We start from the raw sequence: 15,221 nt of genomic DNA, 5'->3' as shown, positions 1-15,221 counted from the left end.
TGCTGTTCTCAAACTTCAAACATTTTCGAATTCTCTGACTTTCTCTACTTTTTGAACAGAACTTCCACTTATACTTCTTTTCCTCGTATTATGCTGGCTTCCGAATTCGAATTGCTTTCATGAAATTCCCTAACTTTCACTGATTTTTCCAGGATGCTATAAATTCCCTGACTTTCCAGGTTTTCCAGACCTCTGTTGACCCTGAGTCTTTTTTCTTTATTACATTCTCTATCTTAACTTTGTTGTATGCCTTGTTGGTATGATTACAGGCTGCTCTCTTGAATACTTTTTTTAAGCTTCACAAAAATATTGCTTGGTGACAAAAAGTGATATTTCTCGTTGACTTTTTTGTAGGAGACTATGAGATACTTACGTGTTGATGAAATCGATAGCTTGTGCTTTCAATTGATCAGCACTATGGAGATCAGCCAATATTAGAGTTTCTGCTGCATTTTCAATTGATAAATTAGTGCACAGCGCTTCTTCACACATTACTTTTAGCCTCTCTAGGGCATACTGAAAATGAAAAATAAGAATTGAATTATCTACTGATCATTCAACTGATAATAGCCACCATAAAACAAGTTTATGAAGACATGTTAGAAAACCTAGAATTAGAATTGGAAGAATAGTATTTTTAACAAAATTATACCTGTAGTGAACTGAAAATATTTTAGTAGCTTTGAAAAGTTTTCATGAATTTGCTAAAATTAGGAGGGATTAACTTCATTTGTTGGGCTGTCAAAGTCTGAAAGAAAAACATGTTAATAATTCCATAATCTTCAAGGGGGAAACTAGTCTGGCCTTAAAAAAGGAGAACAAAATCCAAAACTATAGGTGATTTGACAACTTTCTGGAAGAGGGACCCTGGTTTTTTATGACAATTTTTCTCAGCGATTGTAGCCATTAACTGGGGTTGAAAATCCAGTGTTCAAGTTATGGCGGAGGTTAATACTCAAAGATTAAGAAGAGTAAGCTGTAAATCTTCCATGCCATTAGGATCCAAATCTCCCATTTTCATATATTTTCTTTCTTTTCTTCATGGGTCAAAACTTCAAGACTTCACATAAGAATTTCATGCAATACTTTGTATTTACCTTATCTGCAGCTGCTAGGAGATCATCAGCCATTTTTTCTAGATTAGCTGCTTTGCCTGTGTAGATAAAACGTAGCATCTCGCGGAGAACCTCATGATCCACATCCGAGATTGCAACGCGATTGTGCTTCCTCTCTTCCATTTCGTGTTCAAACATTGCTGCAAAAACAGGACTCCTTGCAGCGAGGATGGCTTTGTGTGCTTGGAACTCCCGCCCAGAAACAGAAAGTGTGACGTCACTAAATTTCTGAACTTCGAATAGATGCCCCAGATCATCTGGCAATTTGCATTCCGGTACTTTGAATTGTATGGCATTTGATTGACCTGAGACATTCACACTATCTGCTACTACACTAACCTGTTGGGAAAAATTTTTTTTGATTATAGAATGACTATTATCAATCATCGGATTGATAATTAAAGTGACTAAAGAGGTAAGAGAAGTTAAAAATACAAAATCAAAGTATTCAGGCATACACTGACATAACGACATAACGTGGCTTCAAAAATCAACCTTTGAAGTTACTAGAAAATTGGCATGTTCTACTATTCTCTGAAATAGAAGAGTACAACTTGTAGTGATTTTACCATGAACAAACCAAACAGTTGAAAATATTCTCATTTGATCACTAAACTCAGAACAATATTGGCAATGAAATAATATTCTCTCGAGTGCTCAAAAAATATAATTTCCATCAATTCTCTTTAGAAAAACTTAGTTTATAATCCGAAAATTTGAGGGTAATTGTAGAAGTCAAAGTTTCTGAGTTCCAGTTTAATGAAAAGTAAAAAGTCTGGAAGTTAAACTATTAATTTTCTTGTCTGTTACTAAGGATACATGATAAAAAGACAGAAAATTAGTTCCAAGGCGACGCTTGCACTTCAAGAAAAGTAAGCACCTGATACTAACCTCACAAAATATTGTTAATTTATCGTCGGGTAATAAGCCGTTTGCTTCATCTAAAAGAAAATCTCTGCGAATGAATTTCTTGAAGCCCCAGTCTTTCCCCTGGACAAACCTATATGCTCGTTGGCTCTCTGAAAAACATAAATAACATAATGTAAGTTTCAAATGAACAACGTTCCGCTTACAAAAGATCAATAATAATTTAGAAAATAAGAAATATTGAATAAAATACTTTTTAATGAAACATTCCTCTTTTCATTGGTTCGACGTCAATGAAGTCAATCATCATTGATGACCCACGGATCTGGCCCTGCTTACTTTTCATCTTTAACAAGTAAAGTATGAACAACTGCAAAGTAGTGTACAATGTTTCATGCGACTACTGTAGGTAGTCACATGAAAGTGATTAATTTCCTCACCATATGTAAGTGTCTTTTGACCTTCAAATTAATTCAGATTCAAACCATGATTTGCTGGTGAAAACTGAGTAAGATTAAGAGAACTTGTAAACAGAGCTGCATTATAATGTTTTCATAATGTAATTGGTATGTAGATGGTGAAACTAACAAACCACATGTATCAGTTTGCAAAGTTGCTGAATTCCTGTCGTACTTAATTTCATGAATAGAAAACTACTCGAAGTTATTTCTTGAAAACGTCAGTGATTTTTCTCCTCCATGCAAAGAAAACACTGTGAACACCTGAAGGAATATTATTGATTTTTTTCTCTGTCAAAAAAATAAAATAATAACAGATTTTTGAACACCACACATGCGGCATGTTGAACAGGTTTCACTGTCTACATACATAGGAGTGTGTTGAGAGATGATAATAAAAATACGTATGATTTTACTAAAGAAATATCAGCTTACCCATAGCTTTGGTTTCTTCTCTTTTGGCATTAAGAATGGAGAACTTGAATTTGGCTCTAACTTCAGTCTTGTTACATGAGACTAGAAGTAGATACAGAGATAAATAGTCTTTACTCTCTTCATCCAAGCCTTTTGGATTAACTCGTAAACACCTGGAAAAAAAGGAGGAATACAAATATTAATACAAATATAATTATTATTATATAAATATTATTCGTACAATATTATACAAATTCATTGTTGCATCATGCATCATTCTATGAAGGGCATCAGAAAAAAAAAGCTGTTGCTTCCTTGCAATGCAGTATCATAACTGCGATACGCAAATTCCTTTAAATTCTTTGGGATACATCTTGTGCAAGTATCGGCCAATAGCATGGGTAAATAAAGTCTTGGAGGACAAGCAAGTGAATACTTCATAGCATGTTGGAGCATTTAAAGTAAAACCCGGTATTTTAGAGCTTTTAAATAGCGTTAATGCGTTATTCAAATAATGGGCGATAAGGGAATATTTTGGAATCGTTAGGTTATCAAAGAATTAACTGAAAATTATTCACGAAATGTAGGATTGAATCTTGAATTGGTTTAATTATCAAGAATGAAAATCAAAACCGAACAACTTGCTGCTAAAAAAATACCTATTCACCAAACGGGAGGAGGTTACTTTGGCGTCACGTCAGTTCGCCTTCAATTTTTAGTATAGACAACACGGGCTCCCAAGTGGTCGAATAGTGGTATCGTCGTGAAATGGCGGGCTAACTTTGGACACATTGAAAAACTAGCTTCTTCCTTTGCAGGAAAAGGGAACCTTGTCAGTTGACATTCAATTTTTTTAATGAAGGCAATACGAGCTCCCATGTGGTCGAATAGTGGTGTCGTCGTGAAATGCCATGATCACTCCGACCACACTGAAAAATAGCTTCTCATTATGCGGGAAGAGATCACTTGAATGTAATGTCAGTTTGCCTTCAATTTTAAGTGTGATACAACGGTACGCTCATTCGGTACAGTAAATTTCAGTATTACTCAGTTAATGATAAGACCATTTATTAAAATTATAATATGTGGCGAAGCATCTGGGCCCGTCACGGGCTTTTCGCTAGTTAAATAAAAAGAGCATTTGACGAAGAATAAGAGAAAAACGGTATGAGAGGAGATCAATCATGACTGCAACTCACCATTTGAGTTTGTCGTTGGCCCCTGCAGAGAAAGTGGAGGATTTGAGAACTTCGCCCATTTCTTCGCGGCAAAAACTGAAGTTGTTGATGGTCCACATGTAGCTGAATTTGACTACTTTCACCTGTAACAAAATAAGAGGACAATCATTAAAAAAGGGTGAACAATATGACGAGAAACATAATATTCATTTAAGCGACTAATCGAGCTCTTTCAACGCCCCAGAACAGTATAATGATCAATCTAATAAAGAAGTACCAAACAGATGTCGACACATACTTCGACACCTGCAAAATTTTATTGGCACTGACTGTTTCATTCCAACGTCGGAATCGGCAGTACGCGAAGAAAATTTTAAAAGCAATTTTAAACCGGACCTGACTGCGATGCTCTTTACGAGCCACCAAAAAAGTGAAAAAGATTAAGTCCCTTTCTTCCGAGCTAAAGAAAAACGCCGTACGGACCTTCGTCAGTTGCCAAATGGACTACATTTTGCAATTAGGAACTATAAATTCTAGCCCGGTTTAAAACCAACGTATGTGCCATTAGTTTCCCCATGCAAATAAGTATATATGTTTTTCCAGAGAAGCCAGAATTTACAGTTCCAAATTGCAAAATGCAGTCCAAATATCCTTCAATTAAATACAAATTTTGAGGAAAACTTTGTGATACTTCCGTTTAATTTTTCAGGGAATGTTCGTGGTAATTAGATCTAAAATATCTACAAATTTCAAGAGAAAATGTTCATCTCTCCTCACAAATAATGAACATTTCATGGGAGGTTTGGCAGCTCTCGAATGTACATACGGTGTTTTTCCCCGGCACGGCAGCTTCGTTCAGCAGATCAGCAGTAACTCTCCCGATCCCTGCGGGTGGACCGAAAAGGGGACAACCGAGCACCGAGCCAAACTAACGAGACTCGCTCGAGAAAAAGGCGATAAAGAAAGAAAAAAAGAAGAGGAAAAAAAGAGGGGGAAAAAATTAGATCGAGAGTGTGCTCGGAAAAACGTGTTGCATCTGCACCAAGGTCCCGAGTCCTTGAGGACCCAAAAATAGGCGGGGACGCGGACTCGATCGACAGGATTCGCGTGCGCCGGGGGGGGGGGGGGGGGGGGGGCGCTGGGCGAATTTTCCTCGTCACGAACGCGCTCTTCTTCAAAACCGGAGACAGGTAAAAATGCTTAAGCGAGTTCGAGTTTGCCTCGCTCCGTTTTCAGCAGACCTCACTATATGTACTTTTCGTGACACCCTCATTAATTTCTGCGGCAGCCTCACTTTTTTTTACGAACTTTTTATGATATCGTGTCACTGACAAGGTCCTTCCGCCACACCCACGAATCCCTTCAGTTTGGAGCAATTTTTTTTGTCCCTCCTCCACTTGTTGTTCAAAATGGTCGTTGGAAGAATGTTTCTTCGGTGAGGTGACGGCATTTCGTTAGTACTAATAGATACCAAGGAATGATCATGGCCCTTCCTGGGGGCACTCCCTTTCTGCGGACTGATTATTGAAATTGGGAGACAAAGCGATAGATAAAAGAGACATAGGGAGTATGGAGCGATCCCAATGGTTGAAACGGTTGATTGTTATAGGTTTAGGGGTAAAACGATGGACTAACGACTACCTGTAGGATCTCTTGTGGGTTGCCGTTAAAGTTGGTCTATTACTTACCTCCTTTGTCCATTCCAACCACCCGATTCCACCGATAGGATCGCTTCATTTTCAGTTAGTCATGCTTGTCTATCGCTTTGTCGATCAATTTCAATTAACAGCCCGCTGGACGGTTAAAATAGAGGCATGGTGTTACAGGTTTCCCGATGAAAATTTGGCGTAGCAAACGAGTGCCTGACTTCGAGTACGTGAAATATTAATTCAGCTTTTGGGACATTGACATCGTCCTCATCATCAACCTTTAAATGACTAAAAAGCTGTCAAATTGAACCTTCGGCGTGATGAAATCGAGCACGGCACAAATGGCTGACCCTGACGGTCGACTCCTTTCTTTACATTGTTGCCCCCACCGCCCACAGTGATGTTTCTTTTTCAGGGTGATAGTTCTGAGCGTAAAATTTTCTCTTCAAATTACAAGTTGTGCCTGCCAAAGCCTGAATACTCTACAGCTTTGACGATCACTTTTAATAATCAGTCAACAAAAGCAATCTCTGCAAAGTGGCAGCTGAGTTTTTCCTGTTGAAATGTACAGAAGTCTTGATTATTTGCATTTAATGCAATTCCGGATTTTCCGCGATTGCTGAATCAATAGCACGAACCTCTCAAAGATTACTTCCAAAAGTGAAAGGGCATGTAACTTTTTTGTGTTTAACCTTTATGGTATTTTTAGTAACCATTTAATTATTTCATACATACCAGGACCCCGCGGTCAAGTAGTGTGAGGAGCTACAACTTAAGGATTTACTACATATCTTAATGCGGCCAAATGGGGAGAAACTACCGATCAAGTCCTGATTCCCTCTGAACATCCGCGATATTCGACTATCCGCGACTTTTGATTATCCGCGACACCACCGGCCCAATAATCGCGGATAATCGAGACTCGATGTTTATCGAAGAAGGCTAATTCGCCTAGAATCGACTGTTCCAAGGAGAGTGAGCAAACTGCCGATCAAGTCCTGGTTCCAACTGATTAACCACGATATTCGACTACCCGCGACTTTCGATTATCCGCGAAACCACCGGTCCTTAGAATCACGGATTATCGAGACTCTCCATGTTTACTGAAGTTGGAATCGACTGTTCCGAGGAGAGCAAGCAAACTACCAATCAAGTCCTGATTTCCGCTGATAAACCGCGATATTCGTTTATCCGCGACTTCCGAGTATCCGTGGTACCACCGGCCCCAATAATCGCGGATAATAGAGACTCTCGATGTTTATCGAAGTTAGAATCGACTGTTCCGAGGAGAGCAAGCAAACTGCCGATCAGGTCCTGATTTCTACTGATCATCCGCAATATTCGACTGTCCGCGACTTCCGATTATCCGCGATACCACCGACCCTAATAATCACGGATTATCGAGTCTTTCGATGTAAATCGAAGTAGGCTACCTCGCCTAGAATTGACTGTTCCAAGGAGAGTGAGCAAACTACCGATCAAGTCCTGGTTCCAACTGATTAGCCGCGATATTCGGCTACCCGCGACTTTCTATTATCCGCGATACCACCGGCCCCAATATTCGCGGATAATCGAGACTCTCGCTAACTGAGATAAACATCTAAGTCAGAATCGACTGTTCTGAGGAGAACAGGCAAACAACCAATCAAGTCCTGATTTCCGCTGATCAACCGCGATATTCGTTTATCCGCGATACCATCGGCCCCAATAACCGCGGATAACCGAGACTCTCGATGTTTATCGAAGTCAGAATCGACTGTTCCGAGGAGAGCGAGCATTGCTTCCTTGCAAGTGAGAATAAATCGCACGGGGGGCAACAGCGCGGACGGGGGCGCGAGTATAAAGTGTCGACCTTGAATTTCTTCCGTTCCGTGAGCAATGGCGACGAGTGCGGGCGCGGCTGTCGGACGTGGGGCCGACGTCCGAGTTTCCCGGGCGGCGATGACGTGCGGCGGCGGCGACGCGGCAACGCCGTCGGCGGGGTCTATGACCGGTTTCGGAAAGGGTCATCCGATTCACGAAGATTCATGGGTTTCGAATTCGAGCGCGGATCGGGCGGCTACGGGGGCTGTTGAACTCACGTTGCCGACGTGAGCCGCGCCCCGGCCCCCGAATGACGTCACTTCGCACTCGGCTCCCGGGATAATTGCCCACGTGGCGACGCCCGCCGCGACACGTCACTCCGAGCACACTCCCGGCTATCGATTTTAACTTAAACGCCAAATATTTCACCGAGACACCTGTGTTGTAGGAAGAACGCCGTATGAACATTCGAGAGTTGCCAAATTTCCTTCGATAAAATGTTTATTTATGAGGAAAATTATGAATATTTTTCCTTGAAATTTTCAGGAACTTTAGATCAAAATACAAAGAATATTCGTTGAAAAATTTGAAGAAAAATATTCATAAGTTTACCAGGGAATTCGTGTTTTATCGAAGAAAATTTGGCAACGCCTGAAGGCTCATACGGCGTTTTTCCTTAGCACGGCAGTATAGAATCCCTATGTGCTCAGAGATACTAGCAGTGCTCTCATTCTATGACCGTCAACTTGTCACTCACAGTCAGCGTTAGGGTTGCTAGCAATATGAAATATTTTGAAGATGGAAACTCCGAGGGGAATCTGTTGGTCTGGAAAACAGTCTGGTCGCAGGAAAAAATGGAGGTGATAAGGATCGAATTTGGATCCATGTGGAATACCAAACTTTTCGGTTATAACAACAAAAACTGAATGCGGTGAAGTACGGTTCCAAGTAGGTGCCGGAAATTGTGCTAAGATGGACTGCTGTCGAGAAGCGTTGATACCTAGAATTTGATTTTGTCTCAATTTTTTACATCTCTATGGCTATTTATTTTAGGTGGGTTGGAGGTCGTGTTATCGGAGAAAAGTCAAGGATTTTTCTTCCAGGCTTCCCCGCCAAAAAATCACGTCAAAGTTAAGCTCCCGTTTCCCGTAGCGCCTGCTCGGGACGTCACCCACCCATGAGTGACGAAAATATCAGAGGGCCGATCACTAAACCTTGGGAAAGTTTTAAATAGGTGTCTCCGTGAAATATTTCGCCTCCAAGTCAAAATCGATACCGGAAAGTGTGCTCTCAAGCCCCTTTAAAGGGAGAGTCAAGACAATCCGACTCATGGATTTCACAAACTGGAATGAAGATTACACATTTTGAACGTTTTCATCAACTTCATCTCAAATTCGTTTCCTCTGTTGTTCCATTAAGTGTCCCTCACTCCCTGGTCCGTTTCAGTTCGCATGATCTTTGCAATTGGTAAAAATGTAACCTTCATTCCCGTTTGTAACACTGCATAAGCCTGTTATTTGAAGATGTATCCACTTTCTCAGGTTTTCTACCAAAGAAAAGTCCTCGAACGATGGCAAGAGAATACTTCCCACAAGACACACACACACAGTGAAAAATAAAAAAAACGTTGATTGGGATTTTTTGTGACATTCATAATCGAATTAGACGTTCTGTGAGATCTCTTTAAATGTCGGGAGTTAAAACGCCGAGCGCAGACGAAACAACCACTAAGTAGAAGAAAATACTTGGACTGGAGGGGTAAAAACGTCTATCCACCCCAAAAATCCATGAACTTTCGTCTACTTGCAGATTCATTTCGTCTGTACTCAGAGTTTTAGTGACCCGACAATTAAAGCAATCTCGCAGGACGTCCAACCGGCTATAGATGTTACAATTTTTTACTTTGCGCCAATTGAAAATTTGGCAACTTTGGGCGTTCCGACAAATCCAAAAAATTGAAAGTTCTATTGATAGCTGAATTTCCCGGCTTTTCTCCGACTTTCCACAGCCCAGAGAAACATCCAGATTTTTCAAGACACCCCGTGACTTCCACGAACTCGGACCGAATCCGTATTCCCCGTCAGCTTAGCGGATAATTGAAACCGCCCACTTGGGGAGCGCGAAGGCGCACCTGACAACGGGCCCGCAAAGCGCCCCGGATTCAGATTCGGGATCGGGATCATAGAACTGCCCTTTTTGGGGCGCAGGGGCGCGGAAGCAGCCGACCGCGGCGGGAGGGGGGAGGAAACGAGAAATGGGACGCTAAGGTGATGTGATGGGCTCGCAGACGCGACTACGGGGGAACTACGCTGCCCTGCTAAAGGAAAAACGCCGTATCAACATTCGAGAGTTGCCAAATTTCCCCAGATAAAATGCGTATTTCTAAAGAAAGTTATGAATATTTTTCCGAGAAATTTTCAGGAGCTATCGGTAAAATTGCGAACAAACTTATCTGAAAAATTGGAAGGAAAATACTCTTACGGTGATTCGATGGACGCCATATTTTGTGTCAGAACGGCATGCGATATATCGCATCAATTGGTTCCATTTTTTTCTGCTACTCGTCATTTTTCTCCGATTTTGAGATCGCAATTCTGTTGTCAGGAGACTAAAGCACTCACTTACCAATTTTAAGGAAGAAATTCAACGTAATAAGGGCTTAGTTTTTTAAGAGAGAAAATATCGCATTCGAGTGCAGTTTCGATATCAGTATCGAATGCGATATTTTTCCTCTAAAAAAACCACGCCTTTATTACGTTGAATTTCTTTGTTAAAATTGGTAAGTGAGAGCTTTAGTCTCCTGACAGCAGAATTGCGATCTCAAAATTGGAGAAAAATGACGAGTAGCTGAAAAAATGGAACCAATTGATGCTATATATCGCATGCCGTTCTGATACAAAATATGGCGTCCATCGAATCACCTTAAGTTTACCGGGAAAGTCGTGTTTTAGCGGAGGGGATTTGGCAACGCCTGAAGGTTCATACGGCGTTTTTCCTTGGCACGGGAGTACGGGGATGGGGCGCGAAGCGTAGAGCAGTTTGAGAAACCATGATTAGGTTGGAGGTGAACGACCGGGCCGCCGCGCCGCGACGCCTTCCGCCGCCGCGAGCGGGAGGGGCGCTTCGCCCGCCCTTCTCCCCCCCTCCCCCCGGCACCTCCGGCGTGCGCATAGTATTGCCTGCTCCGTCCTATCACTCTCCTATCAACATGTCGTCAACCTTCAACATTTGTCTATCCGCGCCGGAATTTTCTGCTTCGTTTCCTTCGCTTTGACGTCTCGAAAAAGTTCAACGAAAATTCGAGTCCTACACATGACGTGACGTCGGGTAGAAATTTGACAGAGTTTGACAGGAATGCATCGAGTCACATTTTTGGAAAAAGAGAGCCGGGCAGTTGTGATTGCACACATTTCCTCCGGCCGAAAGAAAATTTTGAGCGTGAGAGTAATCGTCAGACCTTGTAAAATGGCGTCACAATTGCTGACTTTTTTGGGTTACAATTAAGAGGGATACAGACCTTGTGAAATGGCGTCACTATTGCTAACTTTTTTTGGGTTACGATGAAGAGGGATACGTAAAACAAGGGAAACGAAAATTAGAAGTGACACTAGAAAAACGATAGTCTTACTTTGTCGAACATCGCGAATCGTATGGAGGAATTTACTTCGATCCTCTTTTTTTCGCTGTATAGAGCTCACAATCGATTATTTACCACAGCTTCAAATGAGGCAATATCGATAATCGATCATTATCACCTCGCCACTGATTAGCACACTGAAAAAAGGTACGGGCTATATAGACATACCGTCCGTTCCGGGCTCAGAGGCCGAAAGTTCCGGGTGCTGGAGCCGTAGCTTCAATTTATTGCTCCGGGTGCTAGACACCGGAAACTTTCGGCCTCTAAGCCCGGAACGCGGTCGGTGTGTCTACATAGCCCGTAAGTGCGACTTCCCCGGCGGCACTTTTCTTTTCAGTGTACGTAGGAGTTGTAGATAGAAGTGTTCGAGGGTTGGCCAAAATTGCAAATTCCTAATTGCGAAATGTTGTATTTTACCCGTGAGACCCGAAGACGCGGCAACGAGGGAGCGAAGCTGACGGCAGGAAGGGGGGGGGGGGGTTGTGGCAAAATAAACTGGATCTGAGTGAAGCTTCAAGGGAATGCTCGAAAGCTCAGTGATATTTCGCCGTTCGCCGGTTCCCGGCCCCACCGCCACCGGCCCTCAGCGAGAGGAGCGAGCCGTGAGCAGCCACCGCTCCCGATCGATTCCGTGCTTTGCGCGCACCCGGCTCGCCGTGCCCGTGCCCTCGCATCCACGTTTCCCCCGACCCGAGCGGGGGCACCCCCCCCCCCTCCCTCACCCCCGCCCCCGCTTCTCCCCTCCAAATTCGCACACCGGAACGCAGAAATACCGACGAACCGAGTTTCATGACCCTGAGAAGGATTACCGAAAGTCAACTAGGAGAGCACGTGTCAGAAAAAAAAAACGTATTTTCCGGGACAGCGTGACATGGGGCCCTACGTAAAATAAGGGTGGGGGAGGGGAGGTCGAGGAGGGCGTTGAAAGTCAACTATGAGAGCGCGTGCCTAAAGAAAACACTGAATTTTCCGGGAGGCAGTACTTAACAAGGGGTCGTGCATGAAATGCTAACGCTGTAGGGAGGAGGGCGGTTGAGGAGGGCGCTACAAAATTTTGGGTTTTCTTGTAATGAATGGGGACCTACGTCACAGAAACGTTACGAAGGAGGTGGGAGAGGGGCCGAAAAATCCGAAACGCAGAGTCGAATTTAATGCAACATTGTCTTGTTTAACCTCGTCTCCGAGTATCCTGGAATTTTGCGATCTCCGAACTTTTAAGGATTTGGGCCATGAGAACGCGTCTTGCAAGAAATAACAAGTTCAAAATGCGTACGAAAGTTTCAATTGGACTACAGAAAATTCGAGGTTTGACGGCATAATTTCCGAACTTTTCGAGGTTCGATAAACTGTGCCAACTTTTCCAGGAATGCGCCACTTTGCGGGCGATGAAAAATTCCGAGTGATATTTCCTGATATAAATACTGTCGATAGCGACTCGGCATCAATTTAAGCCTTGTCATACCGGTCATGGTCCATTACACAACGAAGTGAAGCAATGGCCATACGGTCAATCTGTCTGAACTTCGATGAAAAGCCACATCGTGGGGTTAAAAAACAGGAGGTTGAAGCTGTAGCTGAGATTCAGCGGCCATTTTTCGTCTCATCTAATACCGTTACAGGGTTGACTTTTCGATTGTCAAGAAAAGGACACCACGTAGCGAAGAAGACAAAAATATAACCCGTATAATTATTGCTGGCTCCATAAGCAAGGTTTCAATGTATTCAAATCAGTAGGTTGAAAGTGATCGAATCCTGTTTGTAGGTCTGTATGTGGCTTGGCAACACTGCCGCAAGTTGGGACGCTTCGAAAATCTTCCGACGGAACAAAAAGTAAAGTTTCGATAGGAAGAAGCGAGAAGAAGTTGCAATGATAGGGAGACTTGAAAGCAATTGAAAGAAACGGTGACCTCTAAAAAAGTTTTGACCCAGAGTGCCTTGATTAGAACGTATGTGAATCCGTTGTTTTCAAAAGGGAACAGGTCTATCCTCGATGAGTCGCGGTTAGTGAGCCCTTTAACGCAAATCAAGGCTCATGCAAAAATGAACTTGGTCCCTTTCGAAAACAACTGATTCACGTAAGGATCGGGGCACTGGAAAGCTCGCCAATAACCGAGCCGCAGGTGGAAGTATCAGCTTTCCGAGAGCGATTTTGAATCTCCGGACTTTCAAACTATAAGAGCACTTCTGCCATCTCCCCACTTGGTTAACGGAATATTTTTTTACATTAAGGCTTTCTTTGAAAGGATTCAGGCATGATGAATACGTAACGGATACTTATTTCGCCTTCCTTCAACGGTGTAGGCAAAACGCGATCTAATGTAACAAACACGGCAATGACGAGCTTACACTTCGAAATGCTACCACTTTTATTATTGAGCAGAAATGTAGTTGGGTCGGACGGAGCCTTACTTCTAAATGAAATTAACCATGACGATGATAGATTCGTGATAATAATCCAATATTTCGACTCTTTTTGGCGAAAAGGTGGTAACTTTTAAGGGAGAGTAAACCAGGTGGCGATAGAAATCCTGCGATTAGGTTTTACTTAAGAAAACTGAACTAACAATGGGTACACATGAAAAAACTACAGGGTTTTTAAAATTAAAAATTAGCGCGTGTTTGTATAGCATCCTTCCAGGAGTCTGTTCTTTTTGTTTGTTGGAAAGCGGAAAGTCAAGCCTAGGAGGGAATGAAGTTGGCAGTTGGTTTTATCGTAAATTTCTCAAGGGAGAAACTAAATTTAGAGGAAGGAGCCAAGCCAGGATAGGCTTACCTCGAATCTTATTACACCTGGAAAAGACTTATGCTACGAATAAGTCAGCAAATTTGTTGTTTCCCGAAAACCGAGAACCGGGTTATTTGAACTGAAAGCAAAACTCTCTTAAAATATCATTAGGATGCTATGACGGGGCACGAACTTAAACGGAGAGGAAAAGGCGGCAACTCGGCGTGGAGTCGGTGAATTTTTCATATTTCCTCGACATGTGCGGAAAATATGGATTGAAGGACACCGGGTCGAGAATATGAGTGCTCACTTATTCATTGGAGCCTGACAAATGCTGAAAGCACAGCCAAGCTAGCGCGTCTCGTCCGAGTGAAATACATTAGTCATGCTAACCGCCTCAGATTCCGTCTCTTTCGCCCCCGCCCCCGCGGCAGGGGTTGATTTTTTGGAGCCCCCCCCCACCACTCCCTGCTCGTCGGTGTGCTCCACCTTCATATTTCCCAATCTCCTGGAAAAAGCGCTATTTCTTCTCCGACTTGGTCTACTTTTCCTGACATTTGACTTCAGGAGGGATGGAAGTCGTGAATGAAGAAGGTAATTCTCTAGCATCCTTGAAAAGACAACGTATATTAATTGAATTTCGATTTTGATTCATTAACCGTGAGATAAGATGACTGATCGCACCGTATCTCCTTAACCGCTGATGAAGTCTGTGGGAAAAAATCAACTTTTTCATCTTTCGTCAGATTCTTTGAAGCTGAATGAGCAAAAATCATTAATTTAAAGAATAATCCGATTTCCGATTGGAGAAAGAAGAAATTCTCGGTTTTTGACATCAATATTTTGAAGAATTCCCTGATTCTCTCGGATATGTGTCTCATTCCCTGACAAATCCCGGTAATTCCCGGGTTTTCCCAGGTCCTAAGGTCCAGTTACACGATCAAATTGATCAAATTGGGCCTCTCATTGGTCGCATCCTCACCTCAGGTCTTTTTCCACCAATCAGAGCTTCAATTTGATGGCTCAATTTGATCGTGTAACTGGACCATTAGTCACCATGCTGTTAGGTGACTGTTATTATTTGGATCCGATTAGCTATAGAGGAGAACCCCTGTGCTGACGTCACGATTAACAGCGTATTTTAAGACCATTACAGCCTCAACTTCCCGGCAACAGGAGTTCCCTCCGATAGGGGTTTCCCGATTTGGCAGCGTGGCTATCGATCGAGGGGGTTCGCGGTCCCCGACAAGGCCGCGATATCGGGGAGGGTGGTTTTGGCGAAGCCCTTGTGCCTGCTCCGCGTTGTCGGCTCGAGGAGGCTTCCCGGATGTTTCCGTCGGATCCACCCATTTTTCACGAGAACTCGGCACCCGCA

At 42.9% G+C, this 15,221-nt stretch overlaps 1 protein-coding gene across 4 annotated transcripts in view; it reads right to left on the bottom strand.

The window, feature by feature from the left end:
- Positions 1-15,221, bottom strand: part of rdx (BTB/POZ and MATH domain-containing protein rdx) — a 143,536-nt gene that overhangs the window by 5,773 nt on the left and 122,542 nt on the right. For all 4 annotated transcript variants that reach the window (XM_019059428.2, XM_019059427.2, XM_019059426.2 and 1 more), the window contains exons 4-8: positions 4,054-4,175; positions 2,876-3,027; positions 2,007-2,134; positions 1,098-1,454; positions 374-516 (exon numbers count right to left, since the gene is read on the bottom strand). In XM_019059428.2, the coding sequence (XP_018914973.1) occupies positions 374-516; positions 1,098-1,454; positions 2,007-2,134; positions 2,876-3,027; positions 4,054-4,175 (902 nt within the window). The remainder of the gene's footprint in view (positions 1-373; positions 517-1,097; positions 1,455-2,006; positions 2,135-2,875; positions 3,028-4,053; positions 4,176-15,221) is intronic.

The sequence above is a fragment of the Bemisia tabaci genome, chromosome 4 (genome assembly GCF_918797505.1).
Source record: "Bemisia tabaci chromosome 4, PGI_BMITA_v3".
Classification (NCBI taxonomy): Eukaryota; Metazoa; Arthropoda; class Insecta; order Hemiptera; family Aleyrodidae; genus Bemisia; species Bemisia tabaci.
This window is presented reverse-complemented; position numbering and strand designations above follow the sequence as displayed.